This window comes from Lissotriton vulgaris, chromosome 4_1 (genome assembly GCF_964263255.1).
Source record: "Lissotriton vulgaris chromosome 4_1, aLisVul1.2, whole genome shotgun sequence".
Lineage (NCBI taxonomy): Eukaryota > Metazoa > Chordata > Amphibia > Caudata > Salamandridae > Lissotriton > Lissotriton vulgaris.
The window spans coordinates 202,541,990-202,561,054 of NC_141691.1; the positions used below are offsets into that span (position 1 = coordinate 202,541,990).

At 43.4% G+C, this 19,065-nt stretch overlaps 1 protein-coding gene across 2 annotated transcripts in view; it reads right to left on the bottom strand.

Moving 5' to 3' along the window:
- The window catches only part of STAG2 (STAG2 cohesin complex component), a 1,316,830-nt gene that overhangs the window by 1,178,237 nt on the left and 119,528 nt on the right, over positions 1-19,065 (bottom strand). The window contains exon 3 of one of the 2 annotated variants that reach the window (XM_086918500.1): positions 12,035-12,165. In XM_086918500.1, the coding sequence (XP_086774626.1) occupies positions 12,035-12,078 (44 nt within the window). In that variant the 5' untranslated portion in view covers positions 12,079-12,165. The remainder of the gene's footprint in view (positions 1-12,034; positions 12,166-19,065) is intronic. The other variant, XM_086918501.1, reaches the window with a different exon arrangement.

Genomic DNA, 19,065 nt, shown 5'->3' on the forward strand with positions numbered 1-19,065 from the left:
AGAACCAACTGCCCCTCATGGTTTGAACGCTCTCAGGAGACACAAGAGCATTGAAAACCTTTCACCGGCGGCTGCGGCTTTATACAACAAGCTTGGGCTTCAGCTTCTTGGAAGCGATGGGTGGGTAGGGGCCCTCAACGGCAGGTGGATCCCATGGGATCTGATGTAAAAGAAAGCTTGAATTTTCTGTCAGAATGTGCTGAATCTGGTCTGTCATACAGGTCGGTTAACAATTTCAGATCAGCACTTTTGGCTGGACATAATCTCATTGATGTTAAGCCGGTGGGGATGCATCGCCTAGTGTGTAAATTGCTCAAAGGCATTAGGGTGGCTAATTCACCACGTCCCAGGTATTCGACTTTATGGGACGTTTCTAAAGTTTTGTCCTTTTTGGAATCTTGGCCTGATCATAAAGATTTATCATTGAAACAATTATAGGCCAAACTCGCAATGTTGTTATATTTGATCTCATGTCGCAGAGTGTCAGATGTGCGGGCTTTGGATTTAGCGGGAAGGATGTTCTCTGCGCAGGGTGTCTCTTTCATCATTACGAAACGGACCAAAACCATGTCACGTTCGGTTGAGTATTCTGCTTTTCCACACAATGATATATTATGCGTTTTGCAATGTTTAAAGGTTTATGAAGAACGAGCTCTTGCACATAGAACTGAACCGTTGGGGTAACTGTTGTTAGCGATGGGGGGGGCGTTGCTTGGTGCTCCAACACGCTGCATGGCCGCCTGAGGTGTGGAGATAATGGCGGCGCTCGGCACGGCTGGCACAATTCACTAAAGCTGCGGGTGCTCCGACGGCTCTGGGCGACTGCTGCAGGCTTCCGCGGGTTGGAGCGGGCAGTGCAGTGTCCCGATAAAGGTACAGACACTTGCGGGAAAGACTGCTGCCTGCGGTGGACAAGAGGCGGAGCGACTGTGGGAGGGGGGCGGGGAGCGCAATCAAGGAAGTGCCCGGCGCTGGGGTGTCGCGCAGGCCCGCTGCAGTGGAGCGCCGGGCGGAAGATCACAGGCTGCGCCCTCTCCGCTTCTCCATCCTCAGTGCTCAGCGACACATGGCTGGGGGACTCAGATCGATGCACGCGGTCAGCCTTGAGGAGCGGTGACCCTCCGGTGCAGAGTGCATGCACCGACAACAAAAGACGCGGACAAGGCGGACGCAACTGGTGCCTCCGCCGGCTGGAAGACGGCTGCCGGGCCCTCAGATCGCAGCACAAGCAGGCTGGTGAGTGAATTCACACGCACGCAGCGCGGGAAGCCCAGATTTTAATTCAGGACGTGGGGCCCCTTGCAGACTACCGCTTTCCGTCCCTATGGGACACAACACGAACACAGCGCTGACCTCTGTGCTAGAGGGCTGGGAACGGGGTGCAATATCGAGCACAATATCCAGACTGTTCAGGGCTTTCCCCAGATGCCCCCCCCCCCCTCAGAAGGCTCCGGATATAGTCTGCTGCTCCAGGACGTGGGGACACACCTGACATTGGCCCTACCAATACGGGGACACAAGGCCAGGGACCTGGGCTGGAAACTTAGAGGCCTAATTCTCCACACACTGCCTGGGAACCTGGTGCCATTTTTGAATAGGACTGCTGCGGGCCGCACGGAGAACGCAGAACCGACAACGTGGCTGGAACGCAGACATCACTACTGAGACTGGACAAAGCTGTTAATTTCGAGTCCCATTGAACCTGAAACACACATGGGTGCTGCGTGAATTGAGCGGACTGCATTGCGAGAGGCATAACACTATACTGTGACTTAAACCAGAGCCAGCCTTTTGCGTCATGGGGAAACCGGAGAAAAACCAACTGCGCCTCACGTTTGAACTGCGCAAGGGAGGCAAACAAGGGCAAAATGTGACCTGTGACACAGAACTGGACTTACCAACGCAAGCTCCCACGGCAATTGAGAAGTCACTAGCTGCCATCCAGGCAAGTCTCCAGGCAATCGACGGAAAGATTGAGGACTTGACTGGGATGATGGATCTTTTTTCAACTAAGCTAGACAAGCAAGCTGTGCGTATAGGCGAAGCAGAGCACTGCATCACAGATACTGAAGATGGGCTCCAACAGGTGGCGGAGAAAACATCGGACATCACCAAATTGTTGGTAGTCATCCAGGCTAAAAACGAGGACATCAAAGTGCAGTCCCGCCGCAATAATATCCACGTCCTAGGCCTACCGGAATCAACAAACGTGGGGCGATTGAAAGATTATATAGAATCGATGCTTCATGAAATCTGCGGCAAGGATGAACTCTCCCCCCTATTCGCAGTTGAACGAGCGCACAGATCCCTGGCAGCACGTCCCCCACCAGGGGTTCCCCCCAAGACCCATCATAGCCCGCCTGCTTATTTTTAGGGATCGAGATACAGTTCTACGCATAACCAGACTGAAGGGCTCTATCACCTACCAGGGCAATGAGTTATCATTTTATCCAGATTTCACAGCTACTGTGCAGGCGGCTCGGAAGGAGTTCCAGTACGTTAATAAGTTACTACAAAAAGAGCAAATCCCGTATGCAATGCTTTACCCCGCACGCCTGCTGGTTGGCACTATGGAAAGATATTCACAAATCCCAAACATGCTATGGAACATGCCCGGACACTGCGACGTCACGACAGCGGTCCTCTTCATCTCCTACATCAGACATGGACGTGTGAACAGTAAGAGGGCGCATGCTGGGCAGCGTCTGGGACAGGTTGTACTATTTGCCACAGGACAGGAAGGGTCAGAGATTTATGAGGGCGGTTCAAGTGGGGCAATCAGAATGGTACCTTCAATTGCCTGGTATTCCTAAATGGGATGCCACACTATGCAGGGCTAGTGGCGATGACAATCTATCGGTGGCTCCTCTCCCTATCATATCTGGGAGAGGTCGCAGCCGCTACGACCCCCGATGGGTGATCCCCGATGGAAATTGAGTTTGCTACAGTTGGGGTTACAATGGGAGTTAATAGGGGGTCTTTGGCAGTTTGGGAATGTGGGTGGTGGGAGAGAGGGAATGTTCTGTTAGTTCTATGCCAAAGGTATCATGTTCTAAGAGCACTGTACTACACTCTAGAGATGGTGTTGGGCGCCTACATGTTTATGTGATCAGAGGGTATTGCATTGTCCTTCCACACTAAGCATGATGGGTGAAACCTATAATTATGTTACATGGAACCTCCGAGAGCTCAACACACCGCAGAAAATCAGGCAAGTGTTGGCACAACTGGATAGGCACAATGCAAAAATTGCACTCTTGCAAGAAACTCACCTCAGTAAGGTAACGGAAGATTAAGTGGCGAGACGATGGGCATCCTATCGACCAGCGTCCTCTTACTCTACATATGAGAGAGGAGTCCTAATCCTGATTAAGAGGGGAGTTGTATTCACGGCACTGCAGTCTAGCACAGATCACGAAGGTCGTTGGGCTATGGTACTGGGGAAGTTGGGCAATGTATTAGTGACGATTGTCAACCTTAACGGACCAGTAGTAGATGACATGACCACATACCTGAACATGTTTGGGGTTCTACGCACAAGCCCGGAAGCGGAAATGATATGGGGGGGTGACCTCAACACACACCTCGATCCCAGGGTAGATAAATCTAATCCACAAGGTGCCCGTATGGTCAAGGTTGCAAATTGCATAAAAGATGGCATGCTAGAATTTTGTATGGTAGACACTTGGCGAACACGACATGCGTGGGTGTTAGCAGGCACACACATCACGCCAGTGACTAATGGATGGCCACGATTAAATTATTGGCTGCTAAGTGAGGGAGCGAACGAATGGGTCACTGGGATCCGTAACCTACCGAGAACACTCTGACCACAACCTGGTGTTACTCACTCTAACCATTCCCCACAATCTCCATAAGCCGTTTACATGGCGATACAGGGCAGAGGCACTACTAGACCAGACATATGCCGACACCATCAAAAATGCTATCATACAATACTTTCAGACAAATGAGGGATCAGTAGAGAGCCAGGAGATATTGTGGGAAGCCTTCAAGGCCACATGCATCTGTACATCGGCGGGGATATTAAGGGACATACGGGCTAGGCTCACCACACTAGAGAGGCAGCTAGGCGAGATGGAAGCTCAATATGATCTGACACCTTCTAAAGACACACTTGCTAGCATCCATGAGCACATTAAAGAGTACAATACCCTTGCAGAGACAGAGGTGAAATACCTGTCTAAGAGACATGTCGTCAGGCGCTATGGCGAAGGGGGACGTCCGGGCAGGTCTCTGGCCGGTAGAATACAGGATAGGGCCTGTCACCTTCCGATCAAGCATGTTGTCGACGTAAATGGGCAGACACATTACTCCTCGACTGCTATAGTGGATCAATTCCGACAATACTATGCGACTTTTTATTCTTCCAGGGGCGGGATGGACGAAGAGGCCATGAACAACTACTTGGACGACATCGCTTGTGCGTGGTTATCTGATGTACATCGGAAATATCTCGGCCTCCCTTTAGATGTGGAAGATGTGACAGACGCCATTAGGTCTCTCCCGAACGGAAAAGCCCCTGGGCCTGATGGGCTTACCGCTGAATTTTACGAAGCACATGCTGACATTCTGGCCCATCTCTTAGCAATGTACGCGGAAGCGCACGAGTCTGGTCGATTACCCCCCTCTTTGCGAAAGGCAATGATTATTACTCTATTGAAAAAGGACAAATTCCCTGAGTACTGAGATTCGTATCGTCCCCTATCTCTTATAAACTTGGATGCCAAGATACTGGCGAAAATTCTTGCTACTAAGCTACAGCCCCTCATGCCAATGCTGGTCCTCCCAGATCAGGCGGGGTTCATCCCAGACCGATCTATCTCCCTCAATTTACGCACTGTTTTTGCCATGCTGCATGTCCTGAATCTCGAATTACCAGCTGTTGCGGTACTGTTGGATGCCGCTAATGCATTTGACTCTACAGAATGGCGGTACATGATGCACATATTACGCAGAATGGGTTTCCCTCCAGTCTTTTTACGCTGGATTCAGATATTTTATACTGAACCATCTGCGAGGGTCCGAGTGGGAGGCAGCACGTCAGAACCATTTGATATAGGATGGGGCACACACCAGGGCTGTCCTCTCTCACCGCTCTTATTCGCCATCGTGCTGGAACCCCTGGCATGTAAGTTCCAGCAAACAAAGAGCGGCAGCCCTTAACTTTCATAACAGGCCGGTGGGGATCTCAATGTATGCGGACGATATGGTCCTCTATATCCGCGAACCGCAACAATATCTCTCCCCGGTCCTCCGTGAATATGTCAAATTTGGCATCTTCTCCGGTCTCCATATAAACTGGGACAAATCTGTCATTATACCACTGACAAAAGCAACCGAGTCCCCTACAGTTGAGTACCCACTGGTCTGGTCGGTAGACCCAGTCAAATACCTAGGGGTATGGATACACAGAGACCCCAGGGTGGTGATTAGTGAGAATTATGGTGCGGCGTATGCAGCGCTAGTTACACAGGTTGACAGGTGGCTCTGTCTTCGGCGGACCGGATATCACTCATAAAGATGGTCATCGTGCCCAAATTTTTGTACTTATTCTGCAATGTACCGGTTCCAATGACACGGCAGTTTTTTTTATAACTATTCAAACTCAGCTGTTGCGACTTGTATGGGACACCAAGCAACCGAGAATCAGCTGGCGTACACGGTCGTTGACGTATGAGAAAGGAGGGTTTAATGCCCCGGATTTCTTTGTCTATTACTTGTGTTGCCAGGCCCAATATGCATATTACTGGTATAAACCACACAAATTCATCCCACATGTCCCTGTGGAAGAGGGCGATGCCCACCCATCCCTTTGCAAGGTATAATCACACATGTCCAAAGGCATACACCCAGGGCAGAGATTAATACAATTGATGTTACGACTGCGGCTTGGCAGGCAATAGGACAGCGCATACACAAGCTCCCCTTATATGCACCTGCAATGCCCATTGATGGGCATGCCGCAATGTCAGTAGCCCAAGATCGGGGATCTGTCCTGGCGCTTCGTGAAGCAGGCATTGCACATATGAGTGATTTATTCTTGGAGGGATCATATATTACAGGGTTTGACTTATCTTATATAAATAATCCTACACTCCAATTCCAATTCACATGCTATCAGCTACAGCGGGCGGTAAAGGGGCACTACCCTAGCTTTCCAGATGAGCCAGAGTCACTGGCAGCCTTACAATTGGTAATCACAGCCTCGACGAGAAAGAAGCTAGTCACTAAGCTTTATAGGGCAATACAGAATGATACTCTGCACAACACTGCCACCAGTTTGGCTCGCTGGAACACTGGGTTGGACCCACCTATCACAGAGGAGGAATGGGTGAAAATATGCTCGGTGACGGGACGTTTAACTTCCAACAGTAATCTCCGCATCATTCACATAAAATGTCTCCATCAAACATATCATACCCGTCACAAGCTGTGGAAGATCAGATTTAGGGCATCAGACCGGTGCAAACGATGTGGGTCGGATGGGGCTCATTTCTTACAATTAGCATGGCAGTGCAGGCAAGTCCTTAGTTACTGTGAGAGGGTTATAGCTCTTCTCACCACTATGACGGGCTTAGACTTTCATAACACCCCGCCGCTGTGTCTATTAGGTCATGCTCCTCAGCGCAAGGGTATTGAGGGGAAATTTGTACAGTTGGCCTTGCTCTTGGCGAAGAGACGCACTTTGTTCACATGGGATAGCCGTTGAGTCCCAAGGTGGACAGCTGGCTGAAAGACATGGTGTATTGCAGAGACCAATTGGAGACATATGCTGAAGAACTTCCGCGTTCATCACGGCCCAAGGACATCTGGGCCCCCCTTCGGGAATATTTGTTGACTTGCAGTGACATACTCTGAATGAGACACAAAGATGAGCGGCAGGTTATCATTACTACTCATGGAGCCTGAACGTTTTTTATCATCAGTGCATGCTGGGGGTGGGGGGACTCGCAATATTTGGCAGCCCACTGTATCTGTACAACACACCAAACACAGGGGGTCTACCAGCTAAATATTAGAGCTGCACTGTCACAACCGAGTCCACAAGATCTCAGAGTGTATGTATCACATAGACAGCGCGTTTCTGAAAATAAGAGGAAAGAAGAGTGAACACTACATGCATAGAAGAGACCGGTACATCATAGGATATTCGTAAATGGCTAACCAGTGCAAAACAATTGGTATAGGGTTTCCATCAAAAAGACTCAATGATCAGTCCTATCATTTGGCCAAACCCTGGTGCATAAAGGGCTGGTCCCCTGATTATTGGGACAAACACCGCACCTTATTGTTGTTTTTGGATTCGGTCCAGCAACATAAACAAAACTTCCATGATGGCTGATCTTTTGATGGTAGAATAGACTAGTGCAACAGTAAAAGTAGTGACTTAAAATAGGATGGAATGCCCTCCTAACAACTTTATTCTACGGACAAGACACGCCTCCTAATTAAAAACCAGAACAGTGCAAGGAAAGACCGTAACAAATATCTGCCTATTAAAAGGGCCAACATGTTTCTGCCCGACGGGTGTTCAATCCCTTGGCATTCATCAGGGCCTCTGTTCTTATAATAGTTGCACTCCTAGTAGTGAAATAGAGGAATCACCACCATCACCAGAGAAATAAAGTAAAGTAAAAATAAAGTAAGAAATGGTTGAATACGGTACAACCTGTAGCAACCATGGACTTTCACCCTCCGACTTACTTTGGCAACAGTGAATTCTGCGAAGGAACGCATTACATTGTTAACGTTATGTTAGATGTGTCAGTCCCTTATGCATCATGTGTCACCCAAAAATCATCAGTATGTATAAGAATTAAATAATTCACATCCAAACTGAGACCCCCAAGTGCGGCCCCCGTCAAGGGAAGCACAGTTTCCGGAGGACTATGGCTCTGTGACCGAGTTACACTTGAACTTGATCAAGCAAGCTACATCTAATAAATCGACCTGCCCCCTTGCGAACAGATTGAATAAACAGGGCAGCCTTCAATTGACCTGTGCCAAAATCCCTACAAGTAATGTAAATTATTGATGAAGAACAGTGCATAATCTGACCACGAGTCAGAAGAATTCTGATTTCAGGAAGCTCCTTTTCCGTCCTGATGATCTAGATTCATATAGATCGAAACGTCGACCAGTACAAGAAAATTCCTTTGTTTTAGTGTATATATTTATGTGGATTTACCTTGTTATCGTGTGATGTCTTGTTTCACTTTGGTCACTTATGTCACGTTCTGCACACTGTCACTTTTGTGAGCACCTGGAACCTTTTTACGAGTACTTAAATTACAAATAAATGAATACGGTTTAAATTCCCTATGTATTTTGCTCCTTAGCGTGAATTTACTAAACGCTTTCACAATTCTGTTGTGATCCTGTTGGACAGCTGTTGAACCATTGTCTATTTATATACGTATGATTATTGTATGCTCAATAAAATTTTGATAAATAAAAAAATAAAAAAACTGTTATTAGCGATACAAAAGCCTATTAGGCATGTCTCAGCAGCCACCATGGCATAGTGAGTAAGACGAGTTATGTCAGAATCAGGAATTGATATTTTTCTGTGTATGGCGCTATGGCCTCTAAAGCTTATATATTAGGCTCTCGCTTAGAAGACATCTTGAAAGCTGCAGATTGGTTTTCAGATTCAATGTTTAAGGTTTTTTATTACAAACCGATTACGCATATTTCATCTGTTATTGATGGTTTGAACCAGCATAATCTGAAGCCTCCAGTCCTGTTAAAGAATGCAAAATTTTCCAGCTATTGCGACAAGAATTTTAGATCTATTAAGGACTTGTTGGGACAGTTCTCATCAACTGCTATGTTGTAGGATTTATATACTCATGCTATGTTATACCCACTCTAAGACGTCAAACCTTTTGGGTTCCCTATTTTCAAACTTGTTTCTGTTCGGCTACTTCTAGAGACAGACCACCTCATTGTTGGAGGATGGATGTTTGCGCCCAGGATTCTTGTATAGTATTCTCCGTTGAGAATTGGATCTGCGGTTACATCTCTCCGTTGAGAATTGGAACTGTTCTTCGTTTTCGGACACTTAAAAACTGGTTTGCAAAGAAAGAGTAAGCCAAGATGGTGCCTCTCTATTTTGTATGTTATGATGTTTTACTATTGGTTGTTTGAGGCGGCGTGGTTCAAAGCCTCATGGGAAATGTTTTTTTACAAATGTACTTTATTTTCATTGGCTGCTGTGGAGTCAGTAAAGAAATTGAGAAAGCATAATCCTCGCCTCTGTGTCCTTAATAGAATCTAAAATTCTTGTTGCAATAGCTGGAAAATGTTGTATTCAACAGTGTTGAAAGAATACATAGCTTGCTAAGAGTTTAGGGAGAGATTGGGGAGAAGAAATTAAGGATCCCATTGAGACCTTTAGGTACAGATCACACTCAACAACTGGGGTCACACCTTTTGAATTATTCGAAAACAGGATACCATGCACCATAATGTGTCCACCTTAGGTTAGAGAAACAGTGAGAGATGCTTCAAAAAGATCTATAAACTTAACTAGGATATATATAAGTGGGAGGGAGGGAGAGGATATTAGGAAAGAGTTGGACAATTCTAGTGGGAGTTAGAGATGAGGTTGTATGGCGATTGCAGAAGGTAGGAGAAAAGATTAGTCTAAATTTAGGAAAAGTCATCAAATTGTTTAAAGAAACTGGAGGATGGTTGTATTTGGAATCTAAGTGTGATTTCTGTTGTAAAGAAATTACGTCTAATTTTATGTGTTTTATTAGCAGAACATAACATAAAAAATATTGCCAACGTTCTAATCTACAAAGACATCTCTCAAACCATTCCCATAAGCACCACGTCTGGTAAGTGTGTGGAGGACCACATAGCTGTTTGAGTATTATAAAGGTCTGTTTACTAGAAAACACTGGTGATGCCCTTATTGAATCTGGAATTTGAGTGTGTTCGAGTAGGAACATAAGTGCCCTGATCTGCAGATACACTGCAAAGGACAGATCTGAAAATTAACTTTGATCATGTTCAGATGTCAGTAAATGGTAACGTAGGACTCAATGGTTCAATACCGTAAAGACGTATGGCAGTCTAAAAAAGTTTCTATTTTGTTGCAGAGCAGGCCAGTTTTAGGGCGGATGAGCTTTAGTACTGAGGTGAAGTAAGGTAATCCAGCCTAAGAATGAATGCGCATAGAATTAAAATAGGTGAGCCAGGATTGGGAAAATAAGACCCTTCCTTATTGTTGCATGTTTAAGGTTCAGTGCTGAAATGAATTCCTGAACTCAAATTTCCACGAGATTTGTAAACCATGACTGCTAACCGATATAGCTGTGATGAGAACCATGGTGTCATCGGTCTACAGCTTTTCCTGAACATGCAGCAATGTAACCAGATGAGCAAGACTGGATTCAACATTCACCCTTGTGGATTAATGCATTAGATTCAGTGACCCACCTTTTGAGGGCAGGCCAAAAGCGTGGAGGTCTAATATTCTCGGGTTGGCCTTTAAATACAATAGGTGCACCCTTTAAAGTTGATCGTCAAAAATCAGTGTGCTTGTGGTAAATAGTGCTGAACTATGGAGTTTTCTGAAGAATTGTGTTTTAGGTGACTTTTAGTATCATTAATGTGTGAGGCATTTTTAAGATTTGGTGTGGTACCCACCTATTAGGCTTTGATGTGTGACTATTTGTGAGACCAATGGACAAGGCTTCTAAAAAGATGTGAATAGCTCAGGTTAACATCCACTCACTATTTATGGCTGGCTATGATTCTAGACCTTCTCCATTTACTCTGGTGCTTTCCATCAAAAACTCATCTTTATAGGTCACCTGGTGTGAGAGTCCTCTTTTGCCTTCATAGCGTTATGTAGAACACAACCTTCATTCTTTTATGGATCTTCTGGTTTTCTTGTATCAAAATGCTTTGCTCACCTGGTACTTCAGGTCATAGTGATCGCTGGGCAAACAAAGATTGCACTTTTATGCAAGTATTTTCAGTCACAGCAGTTATTACGTTGGGGGGAAGGAAAACAAGGGCTCTTCTCCAATAACCATGTCAGACATGGGTCGCTCATACGACGTAATTCAGAACTGGCGTTAGGAGGAAAGAAACGGCTCTAGGACTCTGCGTCTACTCCACACCGAGGTCTCAATGCTGCTCCCACGTCAGTAAGGAAATGGACAGCAGCAATGCAGAGCAAAACATACACTTTCAGACCTAATGGCAGAAAACATTAACTTACGGTGGAGTTAAAGACGTTGTGAGCTTTAGGGTAATGCAGTCACGAGTCATAGCAGTCATGCCAAATACTGAAACAAGACCGCGAAAGGAACAACTTCCAATATTAGAGAACAAACACTAGATGGCAGCATTGTGCAGAGCATCTAAGTCAACAAGGGACATGCGGCAGGTACATTTCAACGATGCTGAAAATAACAGCTGATGCCACTTCATAATTAGATCACCTGTGTCAAAACAGCATTTTTGCCAGGAAGGTACTAAGACTTAAGAATTCTTAATATTGTGTAACTTTTTAATGCCAGGTATCTTGAAGTTAAAATTACCTCTCAATTACATTTTCATTATGATCTGCTGGTCCGTTTCTTGGTGGAAAGGATTAATTCCCAAAATTCCTTGCAGTGACCAGAAATTCAATGAGTTCAGAGCTTGATAAGATTAGTGTGGAAAAACAGGAAGCATACCATAATGAGAGGCGCCCTATTGATTCAATAAACCTGTACCAGTAGGTTTGTGATCTACAGCGACATACCATGTTTTACACAAACTAAATTACTGACATGCCAAAATAAAAGTCCTACTTCTACAGACGTACATTAAACGTTTAATTTCAGATAACAGTTCAACATCAATAACATTTTCATAGTCTAGTTCATATGATCCATCATATTTTAGATAAAAGTAGTCAATCTGGACATTTATAATTTAAAGCACAATTTCTTCAAACCATTTTAAAATTGTAAATGTTTTTCATTTCAGAATATCAAAAACTTACTGAAGGAGGCTAAAATCAGTCGGTATTTCTGGCGCTGCTATCATTTCTTTATCATCTTTTGAAACACCACAGTGAATGAAATAGTATGTTCATAAATCACAAGGACACTCTTCTGGTAGTCTTCTGAAAAACTAATAAGAAAATGATAGATATTTGATTTCTTTTCTAAATATGGCAGACCGTTTCAAATCTCAGGCCAAACAAATAACAGCAAGAAAATCAAGAGGAAGCATTGAAAAAAAATATTTAATTTATCCGCAGAATCTCAAAAACATAGGCCCACTTACCGGGAAGTCCTAAAATGGGCTAAGATTCATTTGTCTCTACTCCACACTCCTGTCCATGCTGGGTAGAGCAGATATACTGGGAATACATTTTGAAACATAAGTTCCCTCCCTGCCAGGCTAGCAAAATCCAACTAACTTTAATGTCTCTGCTAAAAGGAGGCCCACTCAAAATGAATTACTACCCAGGGTGAGAATATATTTCATAAGACTTTAATTTGCACATTACAAGTAGACATTTTTTAATGCATGCTTCAAACTTCCAAGGACATTAGGTTATAGGCTTGGACTTCCGCTGGGATGTCTTTCTACATAATTCCTCAATGGTAGACAACTATATCTTTTTCGATGAAAGGCACAGATTGTTTGCATACATTTCAGTATTATACTTGTTCAGTAATTAATTACCCAACAGCTGGAAGATTAAACACCCGGTATAAAACCAAATATTCCAGGATTAACAATCAATGGCCCATTTCCAATTTGCCCAAAGTCACTCCTGCAATCCACGGTGGCAAAGGGGTAATGTTAAGGATCGCAGGGGTAGAATGCTGCTGGAATAACCAATATAGTGACAATCAAAATTTGTCAGAATTTATTTTTCTTCGGATTAGTTATTAACTACACTTCCATACACTCATTGCATCACTACAAACTTTAAATTACCAGTTTTGTTAGAAGATTACCTGGTGCCAATACATTTTTGCAGGCCATTTGTCAACAGATTTAGAAGCATTTATTCAGGTGCAGGACCGGTTTACCTTAATCCCCTGGTACTGAAGGCCACAAAATAAGCTGCAGTAGAAACCAGCCCATTGACCCAGGCCATGTTGACACATCACCACCCAGCTGCCACCAACAACTTTGGGTGCATTCTTTAAAATTAGGAGAAACAATTCTGGAAAATGCTATTCTTCTGGCCTTTATGCATCCTAATATAAAATACCTAATAAACATGAGTTCTCACATCTTTTGTAGTTCGTAGTGAAACAGGATAATAGGCGCAATATTGGAGAATAAAACACTGAAAACTAACAAAACTAAAAATATATAATTGATGACAGAATCCGTTTTAGGAACTCTGGTAATAGGTATAAAAAGAAAGTCAAAATATGTTTAGCTTTAAGCTCAATGAAACATACTAAATGTGGCAAATATGTTAACTATTAACTAATGGAGCTACTCGCTGAGACTAACCTATAGATTAAGAGTGTACGCATGAAACTGATGGCTTTTTCCACAATGGGCTATTATATTAGTCTCTGACCGAGTTGGTGGTACAACACTCACTAGGCTATTATGTTAGTTTGAAATGTAAGGCTCTAGTATCCCTGAAACCTAAAGGCTGCTGTAGGCATGAATGGATGGAGTCAATGGAGTGGGCGGGAGTGGCACATCAGCATTATGAAAAAGCAAGCCCAACAGTTAATGCAAAAGTATGAGCAGCTTTGCACTAGAGAGAGAAAATCCGATTTAGGCAAAAGGGTAATGGTTCCCAAATGCATTGCTGAATTTGTTCCATCATCTCAGTAAGTTTTGTATATCTTAAAGATGAGGAAAAGTTAAACCTACACCTAACGCCAGGTGCCAGGGACACCCTAGAATTGATCTTAGGTCTGTTCTCGAAATGTATCGATGTTAACAACTGCAACACTTGTAAAAGGGCATCTTTCTCCTTCCGGAGACATCTATACATAGACATCTATACATCTATACATAGACATCTATACATCTATACATAGACATCTATACATCTATACATAGACATCTATACATCTATACATAGACATCTATACATCTATACATAGACATCTATACATCTATACATAGACATCTATACATCTATACATAGACATCTAGACATCTATACATCTATACATAGACATCTATACATAGACATCTATACATAGACATCTATACATAGACATCTATACATAGACATCTATACATAGACATCTATACATAGACATCTATACATAGACATCTATACATAGACATCTATACATAGACATCTATACATAGACATCTATACATAGACATCTATACATAGACATCTATACATAGACATCTATTTTTTTGTACACCAAGTGGAATATGACAAACGTGGTGGATATGAATTTTCCATTAAGTAAATCATCTTTAGGCTTGCTCAGATTTGGAGCAGATGCAATTTAACAGACTTGGCAAAGTCATTGTTCAAGGCTAGGGCGAAACTGGAATGCCGCAGAATCTAGGACTGAGGTTCCTTATACATATTTTACAGAAACCGCACAATTAAACAAAAGTATTTGGGAAACGGGGAGTGGGTGGGGGGGGGGGGGGGGGGGGGTTGTCTGCTCAGGAATAAAAAAAAATTGATTTTCGATTCTACTAGACGTTCAACAACTTTTAACAGTAGGAATCAGAATAGAATTTTTTTATGGTGCAAAAGATAATAAATTAGGATGAATATAACGCAGAGGAAGGGTGAACATTTTCCATTCATCATCATGAAAACGCTATTTTTAATCACATAATCTTATAAGGTACATCTTAGTGCATGCACACACACAAAACATAAAAGAGTCATTTAAAAAAGAAGATTTGCCTTCTTGCTAACGCAGGGGGCAAGTAAACAGCTAACAAGGGGATACAGTTTTACTTTATAGGGCAATGCTCTTTTAAAAACACAAACACATACATACACGTGAAGATGCCAAAGTTAAACAATTTGTTTAATTTACAAGAAGATAATTAAAAAGGAGTAAAAAGAAGGAGCAAGGCAATACTAAATAGACATGCATTCATTAAAAAAACTAACCAAGGATATCACACAATAAGAGTGTCTGATCCATACGGCCACCAGAAATTTCGCTAAATTAAATACCACGAGTCTACCTGTATCTTTGCTCCGTGTTTTGAGCACTTCCAGATCATGTCTACAACCAATATATCTGCATAGCGGAATAAGCCTCTTGGTCCTCAAGTTTTTGTAATGGGGCAAAAAAATAATAAATGGACCGGGGATTCAGACATTCCTTAGTCTCGCCGCCTTATCTTCCTCCTCATTTCCCTTTTACCTTGGATAAGGCATTTTCTGGTAGGGACAAGATCTAGCCGCAGATTCCTTACTTTAGAATTTTCCCCAAGCATGAGGCCGACTCCCGAAATGTTCTCCCATAGCACGTCGGTAGAGTGCATTGTGCGACCCTGTATCGAGGTCGTCCACAGGATGGGACGTCGACAGAGTCCATATAACTCAAACACACCGATGCCCTTTTCTTCAATTACTATTTTCGGCACTCAAAACATGGAGCCCCATATAGAAAATGCCTACTGAAACACTACTAAAAAAAAAAAAAAAAAAAAAAAAGTCCAATAATTACTGGATTCTTCCTCTTTGGATGTGAATGACCATAATGAAATATTGGAGACAAAAGAAAACTAAATGTGCAGAACATGAACGACGGGAGGGTCATTAAAGAAACTGCAGCTAGATCCTGTGACTTTCAGATGTGTTACCGAAGGCAAGTAAGCTGTTCATCTCAAAGACATCTAGCCGCAGATTCCTTACTTTAGAATCAAATGTCATAACCATATCATCCCCTGAAGCGGGTCTGCGAACTGAGACCATGAAAAGTCTTACTAAAACAAACTCGATCCAGAAGAGAGAAAGACCAGACAGTCATCATTTAGGTGAGTAATAATATACTCTACCACATAAAAACCAGCGGAAGGAACAACAGGTAAGTAAAGTTGCAAGACCTTTAAGCCATGGGGATTAAAAAAAAACATGTTAGTTTGAAAAATCCAGGTCAGAAGCCAGGCAACAATAAGATAATAAACCTACTCCCACACTTAACGGGACCCGACCCATAAATTCTAACCTCACAATAACTGTGGACAGAACCACAGTAACAAAAGTCCTAGAAACAATAAACGCTAGAGGATAACATTATCCCCAACAATAAGGCAACATTGCCAAATGATCCTATGAAAATCAAACTATTTGGACTTCTATCCAGGTTCGAACTGCGTGTTCGAACCTGTGGAACACAGAGCAGTAGTTCATGCCACTGAGCAATACCTTTATTTCATACAAAGTCCCGTCCTAGCCTGCCCTGCAAATTACACAGGGAAAAATCCATCTCCCATGGAGAAAACAAAGTTGTAGACTACAATAGCAACTATTGGCATAGTAGCAACCTTTCCATAGGAAAAAGAACTACAGAAGATACAAATACCTCAAGGCTATGAGATATATACACACACCCACACACGAGTAAGGAATATGCTACTTACCAGTATGCATCTGTTCTTGGCATAGAGGGCTGCAGAGTGGTACATTATGAATAGATCGCCATCTGGTGTTGGGCTCGGATAATTGCACTTGTTTTTCTCTTGGAGAAGTCTTTTTGTCGTCACAAGGCTGGTGACTCCTCCCTTGGGTGCTAGTGCGCATGGGCATCGGCTCCATCCTTAGATTGTTTTGCCATAGTAGGGTTAGATGGAGTAGTATGATAGAATACAGATAGAAATGCCCATGTAAGGTTATCTAAATAAGATAGTGTTGGAACAGACACAGGTTTCCGGGGAGGCTGGGAGGGCATGTACCACTCTGCAGCAGTCTATGCCAAGAACAGATGCATACTGGTAAGTAGCATATTCCGTTCGAGGCATATGAGCTGCAGATGGTACATTATGAATAGACTATACAGCAGTTCTCTCCCTAGCGGTGGCCCCCCGTGTCTGTTGCAACAGTCTGAAATAAAGTCTTTAGTACAGCTTGTCCCACTCTAGCCTGTTGTGTTGTATGCACATCTACACAGTAGTGTTTTGTGAAGGTATGCGGTGTAACCCAGGTAGCTGCTTTACATATGTCATCTAGGGGAATGTTTCCTAAGAATGCCATAGATGCTCCTAGTTTACGTGTAGAGTGAGCTCTAGGAGGAACAGTTAGTGTTCTCTTTGCTTTTAAGTAGCATATTTGTATACATTTTACAATCCACCTGGCAATGCCTGCTTTAGAGATAGGATTGCCCTTATGTTTAGGAGAAAACGCTACAAATAGTTGTTTTGTCTTTCTGAAAGTTTGTGTTCTTTCTATGTAGTACAATATTGCCCTTCTGACATCTAATGTATGTAGGGCTCTTTCTGCTACCGTCTGTGGTTTTGGAAAGAAGACTGGTAGTTCCACTGAGTGATTGATGTGGAATGCTGAAATTACTTTAGGCAAGAATTTTGAGTTTGTTCTAAGAACCATTTTATTTTGGTGTAGCTGCATAAATGGTTCTTGAATTGTAAATGCTTGCAACTCGCTTACTCTTCTGAGTGAGGTAATAGCTATAAGAAAGGCCATCTTCCATGTGAGGAATTGTATTTCACACCTATGCATAGGTTCGAAAGGTGGTCCCATTAGTCTGGTAAGTACTATGTTGAGATTCCAGACTGGGGCAGGCGGTAGTCTTGGTGGGATGACTCTTTTGAGGCCTTCCATGAAAGCTCTTATTGCTGGTACTTTAAACAGGGAAAGATGTTGTCTGTTTTGTAGGTACGCCGCTATAGCTGCAAGATGTACTCTAATAGAGGTGTAGGCAAGGTTACATTGCTGCAAGTGTAGTAAATAGCAAATAATCTGTTTAGTGGATGCGTCCAGAGGGTTGATGTTGTTACTGTTACAGTATACAGCAAACCTTTTCCACTTTGCTGCATAGCATGCTCTGGTGGTAGGACGTCTTGCTTGCTTAATGATTTCCATACAGGCTGGAGGTAAATCCAAGTAACCAAATTCTATGACCTCAGGAGCCAGATCGCTAGGTTTAATTGTTTGGGATCTGGGTGCATTATTTCTCCATGGTTCTGTGTAAGGTGCATGGCTAATAATCTCAGTTTTTGATGTGGCACCTGTGAGAGTTGCAGTAGCGTGGTGAACCACGGCTGTCTTGCCCACGTGGGTGCTACTAGTATCATTGTCATTGCATGTTGTTGCAGTTTCCGAACCACTAATGGAATTAGTGGGACAGGGGGAAAAGCGTAAGCAAATTTGTTGGACCAATTTATCCATAACGCATTGCCCTGGGACAGGTGGTGTGGGTACCTGCTTGCGAAGTTTTGGCATTTTGCGTTCTGATGAGTGGCAAAGAGATCTATCTCTGGTTGTCCCCATCTTTAGAAGAATGGTTGCAGTATTTGGTTGTGCAGTTCCCATTCGTGTATTTTTTCCGACTCTCTGCTTAGGATGTCTGCTATCTGATTTTGAACTCCTGGTAGGTGTTCGGCTAACAGATAGATCTTTTGAGGAATGGCCCATCTCCAAATGTCCTGTGCTAGTCTGGATAGTTGGAGAGAGTGCCCCCCCCCCCCTGTTTTTGAATATAATACATCGCAGTCATGTTGTCTGTTCTGATCAGGACTGCTTTGTTGAGTATTTGCATTTGGAAAGCTTTTAATGCTAGAAACACTGCTAGTAGTTCCAGATAATTGATGTGCAGTCTTTTTTGCTGTACACTCCATTTTTCCTTTACTGTATATTTCTCCATATGCGCTCCCCATCCGGTGAGCCATGCATCCGCTGTCAGTATCACTTATGGAATCGGTTCTAGGAACGACCGTCCCTTGGAAATGTTTATTGTGTTCCACCACTTCAGAGAGCGATGTGTGCGGTCGTCTACCAACACCAGATCTGTAATCTGACCTTGAGCCTGATTCCACTGTGTCGCTAGACACTCCTGCAGTGGACGCATTTGTAGTCTGGCATATGGTATGAGC